The sequence below is a fragment of the Haliaeetus albicilla genome, chromosome 9 (genome assembly GCF_947461875.1).
Source record: "Haliaeetus albicilla chromosome 9, bHalAlb1.1, whole genome shotgun sequence".
NCBI classification, from domain to species: Eukaryota; Metazoa; Chordata; class Aves; order Accipitriformes; family Accipitridae; genus Haliaeetus; species Haliaeetus albicilla.
The window spans coordinates 13,967,678-13,992,916 of NC_091491.1; the positions used below are offsets into that span (position 1 = coordinate 13,967,678).

Below are 25,239 nucleotides of genomic sequence, written 5' to 3' on the forward strand. Positions count from 1 at the left end.
CCTTGACATCTCTTCACGGTCCCAGCACCTTTTATCTCCACACTAAGCAGTCCTTACTGTAGCAGCAAGAGGCCCCGCCTGTTCCCATCACTTCCTTGCTTCGAGGAATGAGTTTCTAATGCTTTTAAGTGGACTTAGCAGATGTCTTCCTCCTGCTCCACTGATGCTCAGAAGAAGCTCTTGTATCAGAAGAGCTCTGCTGGTGCAGGTTGTCAATGGTTTCTGCAAAGGGAGGCTTTGTCCGCCTTGCTTTTGGCCAGGAGCACGTGGGGATTTGAGAAACTGAGGCTGGCTGGCATTTCTTCTTTTACACCACCTGTCTTGAAAGTAACGATGAAGAGCCACCTCATTTCTGAGGAGCAACCTGACATCATTAGAAAGGCCAACTCCATTTCCTTGCTGTTTAGCAACGAACTCAGAGACATAGTGCAAAAGGCCGTAGCTGTGGGCACGTTGTGTGATGGTGGTAATGAACTGAGCCAGTCCCCTTCAAAGATTTGGAGAAATGGGAATGCATTTACCCCACTCTGTTACTGACAGAGCTGGTTCCCCTGGCTAACGTGTAGTCCTCACTGTTGGCAGTGCTGCTGGTAGCTTTTATCCAGCATCCTTGGAGTGCACCACCAAGTCAGCTGAAACACAAACATCTGACTCAAGGAGCACAAAACTGAACCAGCAGCTCTTGCTCCTGGTCAGTAACAGTCTTCATGATAACAAAATATGTTAATGAAGGACACATGGAGATTCCCAGGCTCCTTTTTTAGGTGGAGGATGCACTGGAAAAGAACAACTTTTTCCTTTTGCTCCATGTGCAATGTCCTCCCTGCCAGGCTGCTGTTGATGCTGCTGTGACACCTTCCTAGTCCCCTCACCTCTGCAGAAGGCAGCTTTCTGGCTCATTATTCAACTTCCACGTGTCTCAGCCAGTGTCAGCCATTGCATGAGGTTCCCATCTCCTACCTTGGCTTCTTGAGGTGTTCCAGTTCCAAAACTGAGAGCTGGAGGAGCTCAGTTTGCAACATCTTTTGGACGTAGAGTGCTTGGGCATGGACTGGACCTGGTTTCTGGGGTGGAGAGGGGGTCCCTGGCTTCTCCATCATGGGATCATGCGTGCTGGTGGACATGCCTTCGAGCTGGGTCACCCCATGGAGAGGGTGGTGGAAAGTCCTTCCCCACAGTGACAGAGCCAACAGTTGAGAAAAGGTGCAAGGGTGGGTGGTTCCTCGCCATGTCTTTGGCCTTGTTGGTAGAAGAGAGGGGCCCTTGAAGGGGGTCTAGGTGGTGGTGTGAAGGGAGGACACTGCACAAGGCTGCTGACCACTCATATCTCCTTGTTTTCCACCTGGAAGCATTCCTGATGGTAGGCAGAGCAGGGTCTCAGGTCTCACCATATGTGGGCAGGAGCTGAGGGGCCGGCAGCAAAGGAAGCGAGGCCACATTGCCAGTGCTGGAGCTCCAGCACTGCCGGAAGGGGTGGTGGGGTTGGGGGTGTCCATGCACTGTGGGCGGGCGCCAGTTGCCTGGGTCTGCTTCTCAGCACCAGGAGGAGGGGGCATGAAGGTTTGCCATGCAGCAGAGGAGGACCATGGATGATGCCCACTGCAGCCTGGTGGGGCAGGATGGCAGAGGCGCTCACTATGGCAGTCTGAGTGAGGAAGCCATCAAAATCCCCCAGGTAGGTGGCTGCAGTCTGTCCCCCTCACAGTTGAGCTGCCTGGGGAATCGCTGCTCTCATCGCCCTGTATGCCTTACTTACTTCCAGCCCAGAGACGCAGCCCTGGACCAGAAGAGCACAGCCAAAGTCTTCAGCGATGGCTGTACGAGGATAGGTGAGGGAGAAAGGCTGGCCTTTGAGGTTGGTTCCTCTCCATCTTGGCGAGAAGGCTGGGGCTGGATGGGGCCCACTGCGTTGAGGAGGATGGGGAAAGCCCCCGGGCTCCATGGCTGGACCTGGCAGCAGCAGGTCCTGCTGACCGCAGCTGGTCTGTACAGCACATCCAGAAGGCGTCAGACCTCTTGCAAGCCATGGCAGGCACTGCCCTGCTCGGATGCTCAAGCCTTTACCTTCTGCAAGACAGCTGCCATCCTTAACTCATGTTAATAGGGTCTTCTAGCTTCCTACCTCCCATGCTAGAAATACCCAAGCGAGGTGGCTGGTAGCCCCTTCCAGACCAAGCATGTCCTTCCCTCGATTCCTTGCTTTAATCACAAGACAACACCCAGCCCCATGAGAGCACCAAGTCCTGCAGGAGAGGGACACACAGGACAGGGATGGCTTGGGGATCTGCTGCCCTTCCTGGCCGTGGGGTGGGCATGAGCTCACTTTCCTTGCCACAGACTTTGTCCTGGTGTGGGAAACTGTTCCCTGGGAGCTGAGCGGGCAGCAGGACAGCCGCAAGAACAGGGACTTGCAGGAGAGATCTGCCACCATCCACAGGACCTGGCGGAAGAAGTTTCGGGATGAGCTTCATGCTGCTGGGATCCACATGGAAAAGGTACCTGGGGAACTGACCTCGAATTTCTACCCCCCTGTGATAACCGCAGCCTTGCTCTGTGAATTGGGCAGAGGGATGCCATGCTGTGGGGGCCCTCACACAGGAGGGGAGCCTGGGCTTGCGGGCAGCCAAGCTAGAGCATGGGGTGGGATATGCTTGTGCTCTTCTCCACCGGGTCAGCTCTGCCAGGCTGATCCACACCAGCGTGGAATCACCCTGGTGCCTCCTGTGGGGACTGTACTGGTGCCAGCAGCCTCATGTCTGCTGGGGTCCTCTTGTCCCAACAGCACATGACCCACATGGAGAAGAAGGTGGTGCATTACCTGCTTCTGAGTGCGCCCTGGAGCGTGCTCTGCTACTACGCTGAGGAGCTCCAGCTCCATGTGCCACTGCAGGTGAGGGGCTGCGGTGCCCAAGCTTACTGGGGATGGTGCCCCCAGTGCTCCCAGGTATCCCACTCTGGGTGACAGGCTGGGCAGGTGCTTGCTGTGGGTCTCTGATGCCTCCTTGCTTTCCAGTGTACCCAGCAGTCCCCTGTCACCAGTCTTGTCCCATGCACAGTTATGGGATCCCACCTCATTCCCCTTCTGAAGTTCTCCTCCAGCGCCCCATCCCCTCCTTCCCCGGCCCTCAAAGAGCAGGCTCCTGCATTCGGCACAGCCCAGGCACTATTCCTTCCCAGCTTGGCTGCCATCTTGATCCCACTCCCTCCTCCTGAGATGTTTCCACTGTCCATGCAGGCACCGCCCAGACAGACCTCCAACTGGCTGGCCAACGCGCTGCAGCGGCTGGGCATCCCCAACCTGATGGCCCAGGAGGTTCCCAACCTGCCGCTGGACTAATACACATGCCCCTTCAAGGCCAACAAGCTGCGCTGGTGAGCACCCCAGGAGGGCCCGTGTCAGGAGGTGGTCCCCATCTGGCGGGCATGGCAGGGAGGGGGTGCCACACTCCCCTGCCAAGCACCAGGCTCTGCTGAGCTGCTCCTCCACACCCTTCCAGGTTCCTGGGAAGCAATGAGCAGGACACCTTCTTCTCCACTACCCAGTGGCACCAAATTGTGAGCACTTTTGTGGGGCCACTACGGCTTCTCTTCCCCAGTCCCAGGTAGGCTGTGGGGTCTGGGGAAGAAGTGCTGTGAGTGGATATGTTGTCATGTGTTGTCATGGTCTCAAAGGTCCCAGACTGGGTTGCTGTGTGCTAATAACTCCAGGGGGGATTAAAAGGCTTGGGTGGAAACCCTCCTCCTGCCATTCAGCATCTGGGAATCAGGCTTGGAGCTGGTAGCAGAAAAGCCGACTGGTGGTGGGGACCCTTCTCCCCATCGCAGGGGATGGCTGCGTCCCCCCCCTCACCTCTCCTGGTGTTGCCCCAGCAGGTCTACGAGATCCTGGCCAAAACACAGTACGACCACTCCGGGGAGCAGGAGGGGGTGTGGACCGGCTGCTGAGCGAGAATGTCTTTGCTGCTGCCTTCCCACTGCACGAGACAAGCCCTTGCCATCCCCCAGGGAGCTGTGCTGACCAGCTGGCCATGCACCCCTGGCCAGCCCCTCGCCCACCCCCTGCCTCTCCCTGCAGGGTCCCTACAAGCTCTGGCCAGGGGAGCTGGCTGCCAGCAGCCTCAGCCAGCGCCAAGTCCTCTTCCAGTACTGGGCCAGCTGAGGGAAGTGGAGCAAGTACCAGCCGCTGGATGATGTCCGCAAGTACTTTGGGGAGAAGGTTGCTTTCTACTTCGCCTGGCTGGGTGAGTCCTGCCTGCTCCAGAGCAGCCCTCGGCTCTCCCAGGGAATGGCTCCCTCGGCCTCTTGGTGCGGGGTAAGGGGCTGTGGGCAGCAGCTCCTGGCTGCTCTGGGATGCAGATGCAGCTCTGACCTGGAATGCTCTCTGTTTCAAGGGCAGTGAGTGGTGGCACCACAAGCCATGCCCCATGTGTCCTAAAAGGACTAGGTAGAGCCTGACGGGTACTTTGCAGCTCCGGGTCCATGCTCAGGTCCTCCAAACCCTGTGTGGTTTTAGGCTGGTGCTATGCTGCACTTGGACAGGTGTCATCCTTGGTGGCTTGAGCCGCTCTTGGCTTGGTGGCCATGACGGAGGCCTGCAGGACTCATGCTCCCCGTCCCTGCTGTCTCCAGGCTTCTGCATAGGATGGCTTTTGCCTGCCGCGGTGGTGGGGACGGTGGTGTTCATTGCTGGCATTTTCCTGATGATCAATGATGTACCTAAGTAAGTGCCCCGACCTCCCCACTCGCAACCTTCCCCGGGGCCATGCTCCCTTCGCACCTGGGGCGGTGGGGAGGAGGGTAGGGGGTTGCCTGCACCCCTGAATGTGCTGGTGCTGGCTGGTTGCTGGGGCTCGACCGCAGCACTTGGTGCAAAACTGCCAGTGAATGGTCCAACGGGGAGCAGTGGGAAAGGCTAAGCCCTGACAGGCTGCTGGTGCTCCTTCCTTGCCCGTAGGCAGATCTGTGCGAGCGAAGAGCAGTACTGGATGTGTCCCCTCTGCAAGACCTGTCCCTACTGGCAGCTCTCCAAAATCTGCAGGAAGTTCATGGTGAGGTCCTGGAGGGCAGCTCAAGGCCAGGGTGGAGATCTCCACCCCAGCGTTAGCCTGTCCTGTCCCAGTCTGCCTCCTGCCCTTGGTCCCTACTGCCCCGGAGCTTCCTCTCCCACCCATCTTCCCACTTCTCCCTCCCTGGCAAAGGCTCCCAGGCGGCCCCTTCTACCTTTCTTCCCTGCCTGCCCCATGGCTTGGGCACACCGAGGACCATGGCAGCTGTGCAGAGGGCAGCCCCCCGCTGCCCTGCCTGGTCTCCTGCCTATCCCTCAGCCCCACTCTGCCCACAGGCAGGACGGCTCTTTGACCATGGCAGGACCATCTTCTTCAGCACCTTCGTGTCCCTGTGGGCAGTGCTGTTCCTGGAGTTCTGGAAGTGGACCAATACGTCCCTGGCTCACCACTGGGACTGCTCTGAGTTTGAGGACATCGAGGTGGGGTCTGGCCCTCTGCAGCACCTTCCAAAATTGCATGGACCAAAGCCACCAGGCACCCCTGATGCCTTTCCCCTTCTTTCCGAGGAACGGCTGCGGCCCCAGTTTGCAGCCATGGCTCCCATGATGATAATAAACCCTATAATGGCGGCAGAGGAGCCATATTTCCCCAAGCGCAGACGCCTCCAACGGATTTTGGCTGGTTCAATGGTCATTACAATGATGGTAAGATAGCAGGGGCTGGAGCAGCATCTGCCCAGCGTCTGTCCCAGGGCAGCGGGACGTGGTGCGATGGGATCAGTTTGGGGTAAGAGAGCATGGGTTAAGCTGAGGATGAACATAGGTGTCCCTGGTCCATGGTGGAACCTGTGGCTCTCCACCAGCTCAGCCTGCACCCCGCTGCACCCAGGCTTGGCTGCCTGCCCTGGAGCTCCCCTGGGACTTGTAGTGCCCTGGATTAATGGTGGAGTTTTCCCTCCCGTCACAAGCTGCTCATACCCCACGTGCTGTGTTTGCAGATTGCCATGGTGGTGATGTTCATGGTCTCCATTTTCCTCTACCGAGCAGTGGTTGCCATCCTTCTCTCCAGCTCGGGGTACTTCTGGTCTGTGGCTTTGGTAAGAGGTGGCTAGAGCCACTCTCAGACCTGCTTCACTTGCTGGGCTTGCTCACCACCCTCTGTGCTCTGCATGTGGCTTCTCCCTGTAGGCATCCTGCATCACCAGCATCACCGGCTCAGTGGTGAACCTCATCTTCATCCTCATCCTCTCCAAGATCTATATTTCCCTGGCTCATTTCCTCACCAAGTGGGGTAAGCTGGCAAGGGCCCTGCAAGTCAGATGGTGATGGGAAGGAGTGGTGAGTAAGGGCAGAGCACCAAACACAGTGAGCTTGCTGCTGGGACAGGAGCTCTATCCACAGCCTTGGAGGGAAGGCTGGCTGACACTCAAGAGGGTGATGGCTATGGAGGAGAGGAGAACTGGGAAAATAAGACCTTCACTGAAAAGTGTTTTGGCAACAGAAAAAAAAAAGTGTTAGGTTTAACTTCTGCTCAAGCTTTTCTGGGGGATTTCAATGAAAATATTCAAGCTGACTTTTGAGGTCTGGGGGAGAAAAGCATGTGGGATATTTTTGTTGTATTTAATGAGACACAAAGCCTGTTTGTACTGAGTGGAGAGGAGGAAGATTATTTTTTGGTGCAAAGCAGATGGATGTCTCCAGACACTGCACAAGTGGCAGGTGCCTTCACGGGTACCACAGCAGGTTTGGGGACCCTGTGCTGTGGGGGCTGATTAGAGTCAAGGGATGTGGGGTAACTTTGGCTATGATGTGGAAGAGCATCCTGGAGCAGTGTAGGGCCATGTCCCTGTGCTTCCCCCTGCCAGAGATGCAGCGCACCCAGACCAATTATGAGGATGCCTTCACTTTCAAAGTGCTTGTCTTCCAGTTTGTCACCTTCTACTCCTCTCCCATTTACATCGCCTTCTTCAAGGGCAAGTAAGGACGTTGGGAGGAGCAGGGGGTCTCCCCCATCTCCTGCAGCACCCCAGGCCTCCAGGCTTTGCATGGCTGAAGGATGGGGAAGTGCTGCTGCCATCATGGGCAAGGAGCACTGTGGCAGGGAGGGACGGTCCCATCAGAGAGTGGGAGCCCTCACAGGGCCATGGGACACCTGGTAACGAGGGCAGTGCCAGCCTGCTGTGGGCTAACTGGTGCAGCTGGTCCCAGTCTGGGACTGGGGGACCCTTTCCATCAGAGGCACCCACTGCCAGCCCTTTTGTACCCCTTGGTGAGGGAGAAGAGGGCTCTGGGTGAACCTCAAAAAGCCCTTCCTTCCCTGGGGCCACTCCAGATGCATCCCTGGGCTCAGCGCCTGGGGTCCCAGCTCATGGCTTTGCTGTGGCTCCTGCAGGTTCATTGGCTACCCTGGGAACTACCTGAGCTTTCTGGGGGTCCACCACGAGGAGGTGAGTGCTGGGCGGGAGAGACACCGAGGCGGCCGCCCCAGCCGGTGCGTGCTGCAGGGATGCCTTCCTGTGCTCAGGGTTCTCCCATCCCTGTGTGCTGGACCCAGCAGGCTGAGGGCCCCTTTCCCCGCAGTGCAGCCCAGGTGGGTGCTTCATCGAGCTGGCGCAGGAGCTGCTGGTCATCATGGTGAGGAAGCAGATCATCAACAATGTGCAGGAGGTGGCCATCCCTGAGTACACTGGGGCTTGCCAGGCTTCAGGGCTCTACCGAGGGGTTGTTGAGAGGTGCTGGCAGGCTGCAGTGGGAGACACGGCCCCTCTTGTTTCCCCAGAAAGCTGAAGTGCTGGTGGCACAAGCACAAGCTCCTCTCCCCCAAGAAAGCAGGCAAGGAGGGGGAGTCGGTCCTGGTGGAGCAGGTGCCCTGGGTGATGGACCAGGAGCTGCTGGTGTTCGAGGGGCTGTTTGACGAGCACCTGGAGATGGGTAGGGACCAGCCTTGGGTTGGGGAGGGCTGAAGCGCTGGGAGAGAGAAAGCCGGCGGGGAAAGGCAGGAGCTGCAGGAGCTCCCTGGAGGAAGGGACCAGCTGCAGGAGCTTTTGCCCTGAGCAGCCTGCGGGTGCTGGAGGGAGAAGGGCTGCCCTGCTCCCCGCAGCACAGGGCTGGGAGATGCCACAGCTGCTGCTGCCATCTCTCAACCTCCTCCTCCTCTTCCTCCCAGTCCTGCAGTTCAGTTTCATCACCATCTTTGTGGCAGCCTGTCCCCTGGCACCCCTTTTTGCCTTGCTCAACAACTGGGTGGAGATCCGCCTGGATGCTCACAAGTTTGTCTGTGACTACCGGCGGCCTGTGGCTGAGTGGGCACAGGGCATCGGCATCTGGTTCTCCATCCTGGAGGCCATCGCTCACCTGGCCATCATCAGCAACGTATGCTGGGTGGGCAGACAGGTGGTGAGGGGGCTGCAAGCAGAGTAGGGGAATTAGGGGGGAAAAACTCGTTTGGCCACTGCAGGATGCTGAGTGACGAGGGGAGCTGCAGTGCCTGGAGTGGGTCGACCTTTGCAGAAGGCACAGCTCCAGTCACGGGCAGTGGGAAACCGTCACCCTCCGGGGCATGTGGCCCTGCTTGGGTTTAACCGAGGGGTGAGAGCAGGACACAGCGGCCATGAGCAGCTTGCTGCTAAGACCAAGCAGCTTTCATGTCTTGTTTGTCAGGCTGAGGGCAAAGACAGGCAGAAAGCCACCTCAGGAGCACAGGGTGTGGAGAAGGTCCTGCCGGTGGCAATGGGGTGTCCCCCGGCTGCAGGACCTGCTGCAGCACATCTCCCTGCTCCCAGGCCTTCCTCATCACCTTCACCTCTGATTTCCTGCCCCATGTGTACTACAAGTATGTCCATGAAAGCAGCCTGCACGGCTATGTGAACTTCACCTTGGCATATGCACCATGGGACTTTGTCCTGTAGAGCAACACCATGTGCAGGTGAGAACCACCCTCCTGCCTCGTCTGGCTCCTCTCCTTGTTTGCTTATGCTTGGATTTGGTTTTCTCTGCCACCACCACAGCAATTGTTTTGTTTAGCACAGTGGCCTTTAGTCAGGTCCAGGTTGTCCACCCACTTAGTCCTGAGACCCTTGGGGCCCTCGCTCATCCCAGGGCTGAGCATGCGCTGAATGTGCCCGTGTGGGGGGCAGCTGGGGGGTGGGGAGTCGCTTGCCGACCCTGGTCCTGGGGCTGAAGCAAAAGATCCCTGGTCATGGAGGGAGGTGCTTTTGCAAAGAACAAAGTTCCCCAGAGCTGGGCTACCTGCAGCCGCCTGGGTCCTGGCTGAGGCTGGCCCAGGGCTAGCACACCGGGCTGGGAGCCGTGATCAAAGAGCACCAGCAGCAATGCGCAATGGTGACACTCACCAAGAAAGGGACAGAGGCAGCAACAACTGCACTTTGGTCCCACAGATACAGAGCGTTTAGGGACCGGGATGGCAACTTGACCTTGACTTACTGGCAGCTGCTGGCTGTACGCTTGGGCTTCATCATCGTGTTTGAGGTAGCAGCTGCCGAGCCCTGCAGGGTGGCCCATGGCACAGTGCTTGGGCGGGGGGTGAGGACCTGCCACCTTGGCGAACCTGCGCGTCCCCGCTCACTTCTAGCATGTGGTTTTCTTTATTGGATGTGTGATTGCGTGGCTGGTACCTGACATTCCTGAGTCCGTGGAGGTCAAGGTGAAGCGTGAATGGTACCTGGCCAAGGAGGCCCTGGCTGAGAACAAGGTGGGCTGTGGCAGCTCCTCTGCCTCCTCCTTTAAAGCCTTTTTTGCTTTAAACTTGCGCAGAGCCACAGGCAAGCAAGGCGGCAGCTCCTACTAGTGCAAACCTCGGCTCCCTTTTTCTGTGGTTCAGGTCCTTCTGGAGAGACGGGAGACAAGCAAGGCCAGTGTCACAGATCTGGCCGCAGGCAGGGACTGGGAAACGGAGCAGTTCGCCAGCAGCTGGGTGCCGCAGCATGCCCCAAGGCCCGTGGCACGGTGCCGGGACTGAAGGGCTGCTGACCAGCCTGGAGCCGTGGGGCAGCAGGCATGGCTTCCCTGCCCAGCTGGCACACGGGCACTTGGGGACGGCTACTGCTAAAGGCAGGGAGGGATGCAGCTGGTGCTGGGTGTTTGTCCAAGCTCACTGGTGTTACTGCAAGGTAACTCCACCACTGTGTAAACTACCTGGCACGGAGCCAATTAAAGGAGGCTGGCCACACCATATCCCTGGGCTGTGCTCAGCTAGCGCAGGGCAGCGCCTGCCCACAGCAACCGCACCGCTGGTCAGTGCAACCGCAGCTCCACTTGCCACTCGGGGCGGGCGAAGGTAGGGCTACAGCCTCCTGCACCGACTCTTGCCCCTCCTGCCTCCACCTGTGCTGGAAGTAACCACAGCTGGAGGGTTTGCTCCTGCCAGCACCAGCAGGTACAGTGGGAACAGCTGAGCTGCTGGTGGGAGGGGGAGAGCTATGGATACAGCGGGTGAACTTGAGAGGCATGCTGTGACCGTCCAACACGGCAGCCCCTGAGCCAAGCTTCGTCTATCGGAGAGCAGGAGCTTGGCCGCGGCTGGTGGGTGCTGTGCGGCAGTGCCAGTCGCAGAAGGCAGGCTCTGGTTATGGAGGAGGTGAGCAAAAAGACCATGGCTGGTGCCGCCTTCTCCTCCCCTATGCTGGCAGCGTCCCTGGAACCACCTCCCTGGGTGCGAGCAGGTCAGTGGCTCCCCGCAAGGAGGGCGCAGCCTCCACCACTGCCCGGTGCTGCTCTCACCTCCTCCCTTGACCCAGCCGCTTGTTGCGCAAGTCTCGCTTCAGCAAGGGCATCACCGCAGCAGAGGCTCATGCATGCAAGCTGCAACTCCTCAAACTGGGCTAAACCCAGCCAAGCAAGGGCTGCCTTGGATCTCAACCCACCAGTAGAAATAATATCCGTGACACTCCAAGCTGTTTCAGGTTTTATTTTAGAATTTATAAAATTCCAGTGTCATCCATACTCATGAGCCTTTTTACATGTTTGCATATAGTCTCCAAATTCCAAAGTTAAGGCCAAGGGATCATTGCTATGGAAACGTACAATATGGAAGACGTCAAAGAGAGGAAATGGACACATGCCACAGTCTGCTGCGGAAGGAGGGTGGTGGGGGGACAGTACTAGGTACAATCACTTCATGACCTTCTTTAGAGTGGAGGGTCGGGCTGTGGGGCACGAGCCTAGATGGTGGCGCCCCAAATGTAACTCAAGCCTAGCTGTGCAACTGGTGAGGGCATGGGGGGGGGGGGCGGGGGCATTAAAGAGGAAGAGGGGGGTGATAGGCTCAGTGATGTAGGACAGACCTAAGCTACAGGGGTAATAACCATTTTCTGACAGACGCAGATGGGAAGGTGTCACCCTAGTTCTGCCTGACCCACCCTGTCTCCCGTGCTGGAAGAAAGGCCACCCTGTCCTTCAGGGGCAGCCAGGTGCCCTGCAACGGGCCATAGTCAGCTTCAGTCATTTCTCAAACTTAAGGAGAGCACTGTGAGGTTTTGGTTCAACTTCTGCATAGCAGCCTCTTCCAAGAAGAGCTGGCACGGGAAGAAGCATCAGCATGTCAGGCCTGCCAGACAGAGGGAAAGGCAAGAATGCTGGGCTCAGCCTGCCAGAGTTTTGGGCCTTTGCTCCGAAAGCAGCACTAGAGAAGAGAGGCTAGGGACAAGAGCTGAAGCAGCTGGGATAGAGGAATGGCTCAGACTACAACCTCTGTAGGACTGAGGCAGGGGAAGGAGGGAACACAGAAATCCCACGCTCCTTGCCTCCCTCCACAAAGACGTGGTTTTCCTCTTACTGGCTGGAGGAGCTTGGACACAGCCCCCTTTGAGCGAGCCGTGGCAGGGCCTAGGTGCAAGCGGCCCAGAGTACAGAGCATGGATCACCCTCTACTACCCATACGATGGAGGCCTCGGGGAGGGCTCAAGGCACCATGCCATCAGCCCCCCAATGCCATCAGAGCAGAAGCCTGACTCACAACCTATGCAGCTGAAGGCTGTGGCAAGGCTGCACCTACGGCCTTGGGGCTGAGCCCTGTTCTAGCTCAGCAAGCAGTCCTACAGCTCTCTCTGATTCACAGCCTGCCTCATTGTCACCGTGCTCAGCTTCCCTCCGGAGGAGCTCCCACAGCCACTGGAGACAAAAGGCTCCTCTTGCTTCTCCTCCACGCTTCTGCTCTGGGTGCCAGGGCAAGAGCTGGAACAGCTGCTTACCCACTTATACTGAGAGGCCACCATCATACTGACTTTTGAGGTAGAAAGAAGGCAATAGTAATAGGTAGCCCTACCGCTCATACCTAGAAGCTGCAGTGCTAGCAGAGGACTACAGCTTCTCAAGGCTGTGCTTCCCACCAGCTTCTCCTGGGCCATGCCACCGCAGCAACCTTGGCCGACCCAAATCTGTCCCACCCGGTAATATTTTCAAGTGCTGGCGCGCCTGCCTGCTCACACTGTTGGCTGTTGGGAAGGGCGAATGAGGGAGCGCAGGGAACTAGGAGCAGGGTCTGTCATCACGCGCTGGAAGACTCGTCAAGCGTGCAGGCTGGGGCTGTGCTTGGTGTGGTGCAGGGGCGCGCTCACTACGTGCTGCACTCAGAGGTGTTTACCTGACCAGGGTAGCCATACGTTGTTCTGGTCCCTTCCATCTCTGCTGCCTCTACAGCCTATTGAAGGTTTTGTTCCTTTAAAAAGCAAGTTTCTGACCTTTTAGATTATTTTAAGCTCTCCCCACAGTCAGCTATCAGCATTAAATGAGTTTTTGGCAGTTAAAAGGAAAAAAGTTGATTGCACTCTACAAAGGTAAGGTAAGGCCTGGGATAAACACAAAGGAAAGAGGGCAAACGTTTTGGCTTTAGAAAGTCAAGGAAATTTATTTCCTGAGGTCATGAGACAGGAAGTAGATTCCTAGCCACAGTAAAGGAGGTCTCCTAATGAAGGCGAGAATGCCTAGTAAGACATGCTCAAAAGAGCAGATTGCTCTGCTAGCGCTTGGGAAGCTGCAAATCTTAGCCACTTTGAGTCAATTATGAAGTTTCTAACAAAAACACACACATTTAGTGTTTGAATCTGAGTGGAAGTCTTGTTCCAAAGAGGAAAGAATATCCATCAAGAGATGAGGGTGGGTCCTAGCCACGGTGATAGCTGAGGGGAGCAGGATGGGGTCTAGCACTCCAGACACCATTAGGAGACCTCTTGGGGCAATTGACTTGTGCTCCAGCCGCTGGGTCAGATTTCAGACAGGAAGTATTTGTGGCAGGTTAGTGTCAGGTCAGCGGGCTGGAGGAGTTTCTGCTTCCAGGTCATTATCGTTTGGGTCCCCAGGGAAGAGTCTTGGGGGCCACTTGAGCCCCGAAGCTGGGGAAGTCTTCAGAACTGCTCATATCAGGGGCCTAGAGCAAACAAAAAGGGAACAAGTTAAGCTCCTGCCCTGTGAACCTGCACGGTGCGCCCCTGAGCTAAGCAGCATTTCTGATGTCCCATGAGTAGAGACAATGGGTGAGGGCTGAAAAGGATCATTATGTCCTTAGGACTGCCCAGGGTGGACAGTCAAGCCATCTAGAGATGACATTTAGGAGGGTGCAAATAGGAGCAAATGGCAGGCGGATCAAGGGCTCCGAGGGTCCAACCTCAGTAACTCGGTCACTGGAGTGGGGTCAGGCCAGTCCTGCAGCAGCGCCAGGGCAGCTGAGGAGAGAGCTGCCACATGTCTCAGCTCGCTGCTCCCAGCCAGAACACAGCTGCAAACATTGAGCCAGTTCTGTGCTGCAGCAGAAGAGTGAGAAGTCCCAGGGCCTCGTCCCTACCCCTAAAAAACAACAAGACCTGGCAGAACACTTTCTGGTAAGGGTCCCCCATTCCCCAACAGCTCCACAGTGAGGTAGTCAGTGTGGGCAAGACATTTGGAAGAAATAAGACAGCAGTGCTTTGGAAGCTGGCGAGGCAGAGCCCAGACCCTCTCTCAGCTTGCAGAGGCCACAAAGAGCAGGAGGGCCCTTCACTGCTTTCTCTGCCACCAAGAGAGGGAGAGTGCTCTGTTTCCCCATCCGAGATAGGAGGGCCAGACCTCAGAGTAAGTCCTTGGCAGAGGCTGCCACACACCCTGTGCCCCCAGGCCTGTAGCAGAAGCAGCACTCACCTTTTCATTGTTGACAGTGGCCCAGGGGGCATCTCTCACCACAAAGCCCTTGGATGGGGCCTTGGACTCTTCATGTGAAGAGGGCTTCATATACACCTGCATTGCCTCGTTGTCCACCACATCTGCAAGCTGCAGTGACATGGCCCAGTTAGGGGGGGATCTTGATAGTTCCTCAAGCTGGTATAACACACCTTCCTGCCACCACCTCACCATGCTGCAACCTGTCCAATGGTCCATTCTACAATGACTGAACACATTGTTTCTGCACTAGTCTGAGGGCCACCAACTCCTAACTGATGCAAGCTGCAGCAAGGCAAGCATGTGCACATCCTGGCGGTGTCCCAGCATTCTCATTCACTGTCCTCTCCTGGGCAGTGGGGCCAGTCCTTGCACTGCTTCGCAGAGCACAGCCTGGGGCTCTGCGCCCAGTTGGTCTGAGGGACAGTTGCAGATGAGGACCAACTGCCACCTGCACAGGGCTCGAGTTCTCCAATGCAGTGGTAGAAAATACCACATGGAGATACTTCAGTCATCCAGTTCTGTGGCAGAGGAAATCCTTGCTAAGCCCCTGCACAGATTTGCTGAACACTTACATATTCCTCCTCCAAGTTCAGGATATGATCGATAGCTTCTTCCACATTCTCAGGGAGTCCTGTCACAGTCACACAGTTGGGGTCAGGAGCTCCACTCTGGGGAAAGCGAATATCCACCTGCAACGCAAGAACAGGACGGGACTTACATCTGCACATGTGAAAAGCCACAGACTCCCCATGACCCTCATCATCAGATTCACAGAAAAGCCCTGATCTGTCACTACTGCAAGTCTGTTTAGGACCTCCATAGTTCAGACGCTGTGGGGTGCACTGGCATACCTGGCCCTGAAGCCTGGCAGAACAGAGCCTGCAGTAATGACCCATCTTCAGCCTCTGCTGTTCTCACTGCTGAGAGGCCCACTGCTTTCTGTGCAGCACTTGCAGTAGAGGCAGAAGAGGGCTGCATTTCCAGACAGTATCCTCACACTGCTGCAAGCATTTTCACCATCAAGCCATTAGCATGAAGCACAATAAGCTTCCTGTCTCCTCCACAGATAGGGTAATCCTGGCTGACAATCACTTTATGGAGCTGGCTTAGTGTACCCCATACACAGCCACTGAGCAATCTCACAGCTTGCCTTCCAGATGGGTGCAGGGAAGCCACATAAGACAGGACCAAAATCAAGGGCTGCTCATTTGGGAACCAAACAGCTTATTTCAACAACTGAGCCAAGCCAAGATGCAAGTCTCCAAAGCCTCATCACTCTGGATTCACATTCACTACTGCCCCTGTGGTAAAGCACACTACTGCTGCCACATGCTGTCAGGGGCAAAGGTCCCTGCCCTTCCCAGAGTCAGCGGACTTTGCGAAATCTGGAGCCCTGAGAGTGTGTCAAGATTCCCAAAGTCAAGCGAATCAACAGTGGCCTAGAGAGACAAAGAAATCCAGAGGATTTCCTTGAGTTAAGCTCAAGCTGAGGGGGTCTGGGCACAGTCTCCTCCCAGAGCGTCCCAGCAACAGGCCTGGCTGTCCACTTCCAGTAACTGGAGTAGCTGACATAACCAGCTCCTCCCTTTGAAGGGCATCTGGGACCCTGTCTCCAAGAAACCCACCAAAAGGGCTGCACAGAGGGACAGGGCTCACTGCTGTTTGCAGGGCTAACCCAGAGCACCAAGGAAGCATTTCCAGGTTCCTCTTCTGGCTGTGTTCCAGCAAGACAGGAAGAGCTCAGCCTTCTCCCTGCCTGGCTCCCATAAGAAGGGTGACTCACAGCTGAGGTCATGTGGGGATGCTTCAGCTGGTGTCTGGGTGTGGTGTCCAGATAGCCCAGCTGCCCAGGGCACACCAGGCTACCGTGGCCCAGGGATTCTGCTCACATGCTTGTGGTGACAGAGCTGGAGGTGAGCAGGACAGCACTGGCTTTTCTTTTGTGCCTGTTCCAGCTCAAGGTGCTCAACAGGCACAAGACACAAGGACCACAAGATGTGAACCACACACTCCTGAATTAGCCCCTAGCACCAAGCTGCTACCAAGCTCTTAGCACAGGAGAAAGTGGCACCACTGACCACCCAGCCCCAGTCCAACCTGTGCTGCATCGCCCCACCGCTCACCTTGAACTCATCCATGATTTTGCGGATGGCTTTACCACGTGCACCAATGATGCGTGCATGAACGCGATGGTCCAGAGTCACATCCTCAGAGACCATCTGCTCCAGCTCGCCAACAATCTTCATGATGGCATCCCGGGCAGCCTCAGCATTCTTCTCATAGCCAGTGATGGTGATCTGGTCTTGGGCCTGGGGCACAGGGAAATATGTGAGAGACAAGGCTCATAAGCAGCTGAGCAAGCCTTCTCCCTGCTAATCCCTTTTACACTCCACCTTATCCAAAGACAGTGCAAGGCGTTCAGAGCCCTAGAGAAGATGCTGTGCTTCCTATGCTCAGAGACAACCATCAGCCTTCTTTGCACCCGTGCTGGTTTTGGCTGGGATAGAGTTAATTTTCTTCATAGGAGCTAGTATGGGGCTATGTTTTGGATTTGTGCTGAAAACAGTGTTGATAATGCCAAGATGTTTTTGTTACTGCTGAGCAGTGCTTAAAGAGAGTCAAGGCCTTTTCTGCTTCTTACTCCACCCCACCAGCGAGTAGGCTGGGGGTGCACAAGAAGTTGGGAGCAGACACAGCTGGGACAGCTGACCCCAACTGACCAAAGGGATATTCCAGACCATATGATGTCATGCTCAGTATATAAAGCTGGGGGACATTAGGAGTTATGGTGTTTGTCTTCCCAAGTAACCGTTATGTGTGATGGAGTCCTGCTTTCCTGGAGATGGCTAAACACCTGCCTGCTGATGGGAAGTAGTGAAAGAATTCCTTGTTTTGCTTTGCTTGTGTGTGCGGCTTTTGCTTTACCTATTAAACTGTCTTTATCTCAGCCCACGAGTTTTCTCACTTTTACCCTTCTGATTCTCTCCCCCATCCCACTGTGAGGGAGGTGAGTGAGTGGCTGCGCGGTGCTTAGTTGCCGGCTGAGGGTAAACCATGACAGTACCCCCTCTGACCTCTCACCTGGCTTTCATCATCCTTGTCGGGGAACTGGATGTTGACCTCATGCTCTGTGCGTATCTGGGTGATCACTGCTCCCTTCCGTCCAATGATTTTAGGATGATACTTGGGATCCACAGTGACTGTCAGCTTGAAGCTTCGCAAGGCCTGGAACAGAAGCAGAGTGAGCTACAACAGCAGGGAACACACTATGGCTGGTCCAGTGATGTCCATCTAAGTCCCTGCATTTCCTTCTGGCTTTTCAGATGAGTGGAACAGATTCTGCAGGGTCCTGCTTGAGCATATGTGGCTACAGAAGGGCACCCAAGACATCCATCTGCTGGGGCCTTGTGCTTTCGCCAAGATCGGCAGAAAACTACAAGTAGCAAACAACCATCCAACTCATCCCTAACCTATTTGTTCAGAGCTGTGATAATGATTCAATGAGAATAGGTACAGAGACACTCCTAGCACAGTGAAGTTCCCACACTGCGGTGTCTCGAAGGTACATGAAGGTGTGATAGAGCCCTGGACAGTCCAAAGTTACCTAAAATAGAATCCCAAAACTCTCCTGTCGGTTCACGTTAAATGAGTTACATTTGGGTAACCCAGAGCCCTAAGGGTGCTCTTAAAACATGAGGGGTTCCAGGAGTCTGCACAACTTCTGAAAGGAACATTCAAGAGGCTGAAGCCTTGTTTGGCTGGAAGGAAGAAGAAAGGCACAGGCCTTACCCGATCCTCTTGTTCAGCTTGCAGCTCCTTCACTCTTTCCAGCAGCCCGGCCTTGGCACGGTCAAGGTTGGTAGCCAGCCCAGTGATGGTGATGATATCTGACTGCAGCTCAGGAGCAGGGACCTGGATGTTCACCTGAGCAACAAGTAGCGATTATTGGTTTGTATCACTGCTCATTTTGCATCACCTGTGATGCCTATCGCTGCAGGTTGGCATCTTGCTGATCTACCTGGCCGCCAAGACCAGCTCCCACCCAGACAGCCTAAACCACAGAATGGCTGAGGTTAAAAGGGACCTCTGGAGGTCATCTGGTCCAAACCCCCTGCTCAAGCAGGGCCACCTAGAATCAGTTGCCTGGGACCATGTCTTGACATTTTTTGACTAGAACCCTGTTTCTTCAGCCATTATCAGATCGCTTTGCTGTGGGGCTTCAGCCCCCAACAGTCCTTGTGCTGGCTTGGAGAGGAAACAAAATACATGTTCGATAGCGCTGTCTGCAGTCAATCTGCATCAGCCCCAAGAGTCTCTGTGGGCTTCTGGGGAGTTCTCCCAAATGCGCAGGCACGGCAGAACTGTTTCCCATGGCCTAGGAAGAAAACAACTCTCATACTGGTGAGGAATCTCTGTAGGCACCAAGCAAGTCATGCGACACTCACAGCATCAACTAACACAGCTTCAGCACGAGACCTGCCGAGCCCCAGAGCCAGGGACTAAATCACACAGGTCTCATTTTCCTATTACACAGCCTGTATTCCACAGTCAAGCTATGACAGTCCTGACCATATCGCAACTGATTGCCACCACAGAAACATGGTCACTTACAAATTCTCCAGGACAGAGGAGATGGAAGGAAGGGCAACAACTTACTTCAAACTCATCCATCATTTTGCGGATCCCACTTCCTTTCTGGCCAATGATGTAACGGTGAAGATCAAAGGGAACTTCTACCTCAATGGTGACAGGAACCAGAGCCTGCAGGGGAGGGAGCACAGTTTACCAGTTGAAAGACTTCTCCTGTCTTTCAGCTTGCCATATACTTGCCCAAAAGAATGTTGCTGAACTGGGGTACATTCCTTTGTAGTCAGGATACAAACTACAGGAAGAGAGAATGGCTGCGAACACCAAGATGACCTGTTGGGTGTTAAAGCTTTTTTTCCAAACAAGCAATCTTAAACTCCGTCTCTGGGGACAGGCTGTTTTCATATCCTTGGCTTCCATCTAGCAGAGACTTGGAAAACATCACTAAGGGAGCATGGCAAGGTCTGCTAAAGCTAGAATGATTCAGCCTCAATCAGACTCTTTCCAGCTGTGCTCCATAAAACAAGCATGTCATGCTTTTATGGCAAGTAACTCAGGGCTGCCTACAAGCTCTAGCAATTGCAAGGTCAGGCACTATGATTCAAGCTGTCAGGCTAAATCACAGAGCAGAGGACTTCCCTTGCGTGGTACAGACCACCTCTACAGTTAGCATCAGTGACCAGCTGGATTGCAACCTTGACTAAGTAGCTTTTATTACCACCACTAAAGCCTGCAGTGAGCTTCCCGCATCAGGGCATCACTACATCACAGGGCTAAGGGGCTTAGAAAGCCACATACCTGCAGTGCCTCCTTTGCTGCCTCACACTTCTCCCTGCGGCCAGAGATGATGATGATATCACACTTCTTTGGAGAGCTGGGATCTGCATCCTTCCCATCCTTGCCTTCCCCACCTTCCTCACCATTCTCCTGCAGAGCTGGCTCTGCAACAGGGGCTGGAAACATGGAAAGTCTCATGTTAAATGCACAGAGCCCTCTCCTTGCTCATTATCAGCCCCTCTAGATCCTCAGGGTCAGCCTGGGCTTTGCCACAAGAGGTCAGACACTATAGACCGCAGTGGAGAAGGTCACTCCTAGTACAGGCAGCTTGCCATGGCTTAGCCTGGAATGAGCAGAACAAGAACATCCACTGAGACAGTCTGCTCAACACCTCTCTGCAGAGCACTGATATTGCCTTTGCCTGCATAGAAAGGACCTGCAGTTGTGCTATGGAAGCAGAGGCTGCATTCCTACGTTAGCAGAGGCAACAAGTAAACCTGGCAGTTTCTTCCCCAACTGGGAAGTTCACCAGCACAGCACTGGATGTTAGAGCAGGATGGCTGGTGCTAGGCCAGAGTATCCAACAGGCCCCAGCTGTGCTGCATTCAGCACACCCAGCAATGAGAGCATGAGGGCTCAGAGAGACCTTGGTAAGCCTGTAGACCCCTTTTTGCCAAGGCAGGTCCTCGTACTCCCTGCACTCTGCAGTGAGAACACATTCAGAACACCCAGGTCTGTGGTTTTACCTCCTAAAGCTGTCCCCTCTTCCCAAGAGAGCAAGGCTGATGCTAAGCCCAGATTCAAGGACTGTAGGGAACACCTGGGGTCAGTTCTCCACAGATTTTAAGTAGAACACCTCCACTGATATGGAGTGTAGGCTACACTACAGGAAAACATGCATCCATGTGTATACCTGGGTTCTCCTCCCTGTCAGGGAATTTGATCTGGACACCATAGTCCCGGGTGATCTGCTGGATCCGGGATCCTTTGGGGCCCATAATGGAGCGGTGGAACTTTTGTGGGATGGTGCATTCAATTGTCACTTGAGCTTCCTGTGAGAAAGCAGAGTTGCCCTATTGCAATGCAGCCTCTTTCACACCAGAAAACAGGATGCTTGTGCATGGCGAAATCCGTAATGGACATAGAGAGGAGTTAGAAAAGATAATAGCTGCTGATAGGGGAAGAACTGAAAGCTTCCTAGAATCCTTCCTCTCAGAAAAGTTAGCAGAGGATTTCTTAATGAAGGCTGCCTCCAATCCATGATGTTAAAGGCTTCCAAGACCAAAGCTCAAACTCTCTATTTCATTATCCTGAAGGGCAGGAAGCATTAGAAGAAAGGAAAAAGATAAAGAAGAAAGGAAGGGAAGAGAACAGGTTTGACAGCTGTCTGCTTCCAAAAGCCAATACTAACAGCACAGGAAACCCCAGAGAGCAACCACTGTCCAAGGCCAGGCATGGAGAGGCACAAGAAGGCACAAAATCTTTTAACATCTAGAAGTACACCGAGGAAGGGTCTCCTATTTCCACTCCTAAAAACCAAGAAGATGGTCAGAGGAGGCAATTCCTTCATATAGCATTGCCATTAAGGAGCCAGGTGCCATTCCCCAGGCCACTATCTAAAGACTGCAGACCCTATATATTGACAGCAAAGCTTCAAATCCCAGAACTGTGGGACTTGTTCACGTAAAGCTTGGCTGTACACGAGGTTCCCTTGAACCTGCACTACTGAAGCAACAAAATATAGAAGAAACTGTTTTCCTGCAACATACCAGGTCCTCGATGATCTCCTGGATGCGTTTCTTGGCTGCCTCCACACAGTCCTTGGCTCCCTTGAGGGTGACTTTGTCGCTCTGGGTGCCAGAGCGTGGGAAGCTGACCATCACACCACCATACTCATCTGCAATCTCACGCAGAACTTGCCCTCTCCGGATGACAAAGTGGCGGTGGTGCTTGGGGTCAACCACCATGGAGTCTTCAACCACATTATCCTGCCAATGGATGACAGCCAGTCAACCCTGCCTGTCCTGGTATTTAAGCACAAGTTTGCTGCACATAACAGCAACCAGTTTACAACCTCACCCCAACAAGTAACAGCAAGAAGGATCTTCCTGAGCTCCCATGAAGGGCAGCAGATGGTTTTAGGACAAGCAGGTCCTCCACACTGACTTGCTACATCTAACTACAGTGATAGGCAAGAAAGTAGAAAAAGTAGTTCATACCAGGTTCTTGATGAGGGCCTCCAACTCCTTCTGCGCCTCTTTGACAGCCTCCTCAGTTCCCATGATAGTAATCAGTTCCTGATCTTTGTCCTCAGAGGTTGGGAAGATGATACGGGCCCCAGTGTTGTCACGCACCTTACGGATGTTGCCACCACCCTTACCAATAAGGAATTTGTGGTACTCTGGCTTTGCACGGAGGTCCACGGTGTAACTCTTTGTTTGCTGAAAGGAGTCAGATACCCATGGAACATGCCATTATATAGAAAATACACATCAGCATCAACAGTAAGCATGTAGGTATGTTACCTGCACCCACATACACAGTGTTGCAAGAGCAAGGTAGATGTCGAAGTCAAAAAGGTGCATGATGTCTTAAATTAAAACAACCACCCGGAAGATGTTCTCAGGCCTGAAAAGCTAACTCTACACTCAGCACGACTGGTGAGAATATGAACAGAAAAGACTTCCCTAGGAGAAGGGTCTGACACTCACACAAGACACCATAACCATTTGCAAGCCAGGCAGCAGAGGCACCTAACGATCAGGAGAACATGTTCACATGCTGGTATTAGGGTTTTTTCCTGCTATTAAGATGACCAGTCAGTCAGCCACAACTCAGAGCAAGGTCTTGTAACCCTAAGTTCTCAAACCAGTGAAACAGAAGAACCGGAGCTGGAATTCAGAGACCAAGAAAAAAGTAAAGGAGATACGCAGAGTAAGCTGTTTCAAAGAAGTGTGGATACCCAACAGCATTCAAACCACAGGAATAGGGAACCTTAACCCTTTGAGTATATCCCCAGCCTTGGCAGAGAAGCATTACAGCCAGTTCTTCCACCCATCGGGGAAGAACTCATTGTCATGAGGATGGAAGCATAGTTTTCTTTTAACCATCCAAACTGTACTCAAATCCCTCCAAAGAGGATTAGGCCATCTGATGCCAGAGGATTCCCAGCAGACAGAAGCGATCACTTCAACCCCCAAAAAGAAACAGCTGGCCAAACCAATCTGCTCCTTCCCCTATGAGACAAGCCTCACCTTCTCCTCTGCCAGGTGCAGCAGCTGTTTCTTGGCTTTCTCCACATCCTGGGCTGGGCCCCTGATGGTGACGGTGTCACTGCCAGAGCCCTCAGTGGGGAAGTGGATGTGGACTCCACCACACTCCTCCATGATGGAGCGGATGAAGCGGCCTTTGGCGCCAATGAGGGAATTGTGCAGTTTGGAAGGAATAGAGACCTCCACCTCTGTGATGTTGGCCTAAGAGAGGACAGTACTAGGCTGTTAGTCAAGCTGCAGAAATCTGTTTGTGCCCACCCTACTTACACTCCTACTCCCACATTGCTAGGAGCTTTATAGAGCTGTGTGTAAGAAATGCCTGACCAGAGGGGCTTGAGACTGGCTACTCCTGACACATGAGCAGTCACAAACTTAGATTTAAGAGTCAATCATGGACCGACACTCACATTTGTCTCCTCCCTGCCCTCCCCCACTACAAGCACTTCTGTAATTATGTCTTCTAGCAACATATACAAGTCCCTCATCTGCAACACATCAGTTATTTCACTTACCAGCTCCTTCTGGATGGCAAGAATTCTGTGGCGAGCAGCCTCACAATTTGCTCTCTTGCCTGTGATAACTATTGTCTCTGAGTTGCTGTTCTCTGCTGGGAGATCAATTTTGGTGTTGCTTTCTTCACGGATCTGCCACAAAGGAAAAAAATAAAATAATCTCAGAGGTGTCCCATGTCAGAAAAAAGCCCTTGGAGGTTATATTTGACATCACCAATGAGCAGGAGAGAGCAGCGAGTGGGATTTAGCTGCAGGCAGTGACCATAATGAGCACTGGAGATAGGAAAGATATCTCACCTTCTTGATGTTGGCACCTCCTTTCCCTATGATGTTCTTGTGGAACTGTTTGAAGATGGGGACAGAAATAGAAAAGCTGTTTTCAACCTAAGGGAGAAAGGAAGGGAGAACTTAAGATTACACTGCCATGGCAAGCCAGGCCCCGTTCCAGGGACTTGATAAACAAGCTCTTCACAACAGACTTAGTCCCAAGGAAGTTCTCTGTATGAAAGACTTGCGAGAATAAGCAAAGGCAAGTACCTTCCCCTGTAGCCCTTAAAAACCAGGTATTACTGCCCTGCCCCCAGCCAGCCAGAACAGTGTCCACAGCTCCCTCATCTTGAGATGTTTCAGCCCTAGCTAATCCAGTACACCTCTGCTTTATTCCAGGGTTATCCAGGCATGCAGGAGAGAACAGCAGACAGAAGTCCCCCTTACCAGGTCTGCCACCATCTTTTGCATGTACTTGGTGCACTTCTCCACCTCATTTTTGGGACCTCTAAGTTGGACGATGTCACTCTTGTGCGCAGGGTCTGGGAAGTTGATGATAACCTGCAGGAGGCAGTCATTTATAGCGAACTCAAGCAAATGCAAGAATTGTTGCGTCAGACACATGCAAAAGTTGGGGGGATCCTACACATCCCCTTTCCCATTCAGAAAAGGGTAACCATGTTAGCAGCCTCTGGCCAAAAGAACTATCTTCTCATACATACTAGATACAGAGCCACTAAAGCCGCTGACTTCAGCGACGCTGTGTCTATTACCCAAGTAAGAAATATCCTCTCTGGATCCCTCATCTAGAAAGCCTTACCTCTGGGAATTTCTCCCGGATTTCCCGGATCCGCTCGCCCTTCTGCCCAATGATGGTCCGGTGGAATTTCTGTTCAATGATTAGGTCCTTGGTGCGTTCATTTTCCTGATGAGAACAGAGTTTACATTGAATGTTCAGCAGGAGAGCCACATACTTTTATTTACCAGTTTGCTGCCTGACAGTTTACTTGCCAGCATTGTCCCTCTTCTCCTCTAGACAAAATTCACTCTAGGTTGACAGAGAATGGGTGTCCAAGGGAATAGAGGAACACATCTGTGAAAAGGAACTCACACTTGTCATGAGATCCAAGTGCTTGGTGGGTAAGGGGAACACACTTGCACCAGAAGGTTATGAGGGAACAGAAGAGCCCAAACCCTGCAGCCTCCCAAGCATCACATCCTACTCACCATACGGGAAGCGAGTTCCAGCAGCTCTTTCTTGGCCTGTTGGACCCCCTGTGGGTCTCCTTCAATTCTGATCAGGTTGCTCTTCTCATTGTCCGGGGGAATGCGCACAGACACCTTGTAGAGGTCCTTAATCCTGTTAACTTCAAGGCAAGGACTGTGGTGACACAGTCTGCTACGCCAAGACTTGGAAGCAAGGCACCTTGATTATCACTGCTTAAAGGCTCTTTAAGAAGTAAACCAGCCTCTGAGAAAGGGCCAGTGGGGTCGGGTTGAAACAGGGGAAAGTGCCTCTTCACCCTGGAGTTCAGCGAGAGCAGATCTGTGCCACACAAGAACCTGTACAAGTAAATACTGTGGCATCTACAGAGCCAATTGTTCACTTGCTAGAGTGAGGCATCTGTTTCTTCCCCAAACAGCACCACATTTAGATCAGAAGATGATC

The 25,239-nt window shown here is 53.8% G+C and overlaps 2 protein-coding genes across 4 annotated transcripts in view; one reads left to right on the forward strand and one right to left on the reverse strand.

Annotated features, from left to right (window-relative positions):
• The first annotated feature begins 1,585 nt into the window (after positions 1-1,585).
• Positions 1,586-12,031, forward strand: ANO7 (anoctamin 7). Its single transcript, XM_069793036.1, is given in 26 exon segments — positions 1,586-1,675; positions 1,763-1,829; positions 2,338-2,495; positions 2,783-2,890; positions 3,236-3,372; positions 3,498-3,555; positions 3,874-3,922; positions 3,925-3,981; positions 4,074-4,241; positions 4,630-4,720; positions 4,955-5,048; positions 5,342-5,485; positions 5,573-5,710; positions 6,004-6,102; positions 6,194-6,296; positions 6,871-6,982; positions 7,398-7,452; positions 7,586-7,686; positions 7,785-7,936; positions 8,172-8,377; positions 8,788-8,930; positions 9,403-9,493; positions 9,597-9,716; positions 9,846-9,938; positions 10,497-10,686; positions 11,781-12,031. Coding segments are annotated over 26 exon segments (3,075 nt in total).
• HDLBP (high density lipoprotein binding protein) overlaps positions 10,917-25,239 on the reverse strand; it is a 42,183-nt gene continuing 27,860 nt past the window's right edge. For all 3 annotated transcript variants that reach the window (XM_069791683.1, XM_069791684.1, XM_069791685.1), the window contains exons 12-28: positions 24,798-24,937; positions 24,391-24,495; positions 24,018-24,131; positions 23,601-23,687; positions 23,304-23,435; positions 22,774-22,992; positions 21,739-21,960; positions 21,289-21,507; positions 20,433-20,571; positions 19,541-19,695; positions 18,812-18,916; positions 17,945-18,079; positions 17,237-17,380; positions 16,279-16,464; positions 14,728-14,844; positions 14,135-14,263; positions 10,917-13,388 (exon numbers count right to left, since the gene is read on the reverse strand). In XM_069791683.1, the coding sequence (XP_069647784.1) occupies positions 13,302-13,388; positions 14,135-14,263; positions 14,728-14,844; positions 16,279-16,464; positions 17,237-17,380; positions 17,945-18,079; positions 18,812-18,916; positions 19,541-19,695; positions 20,433-20,571; positions 21,289-21,507; positions 21,739-21,960; positions 22,774-22,992; positions 23,304-23,435; positions 23,601-23,687; positions 24,018-24,131; positions 24,391-24,495; positions 24,798-24,937 (2,435 nt within the window). In that variant the 3' untranslated portion in view covers positions 10,917-13,301. The remainder of the gene's footprint in view (positions 13,389-14,134; positions 14,264-14,727; positions 14,845-16,278; positions 16,465-17,236; positions 17,381-17,944; positions 18,080-18,811; positions 18,917-19,540; positions 19,696-20,432; positions 20,572-21,288; positions 21,508-21,738; positions 21,961-22,773; positions 22,993-23,303; positions 23,436-23,600; positions 23,688-24,017; positions 24,132-24,390; positions 24,496-24,797; positions 24,938-25,239) is intronic.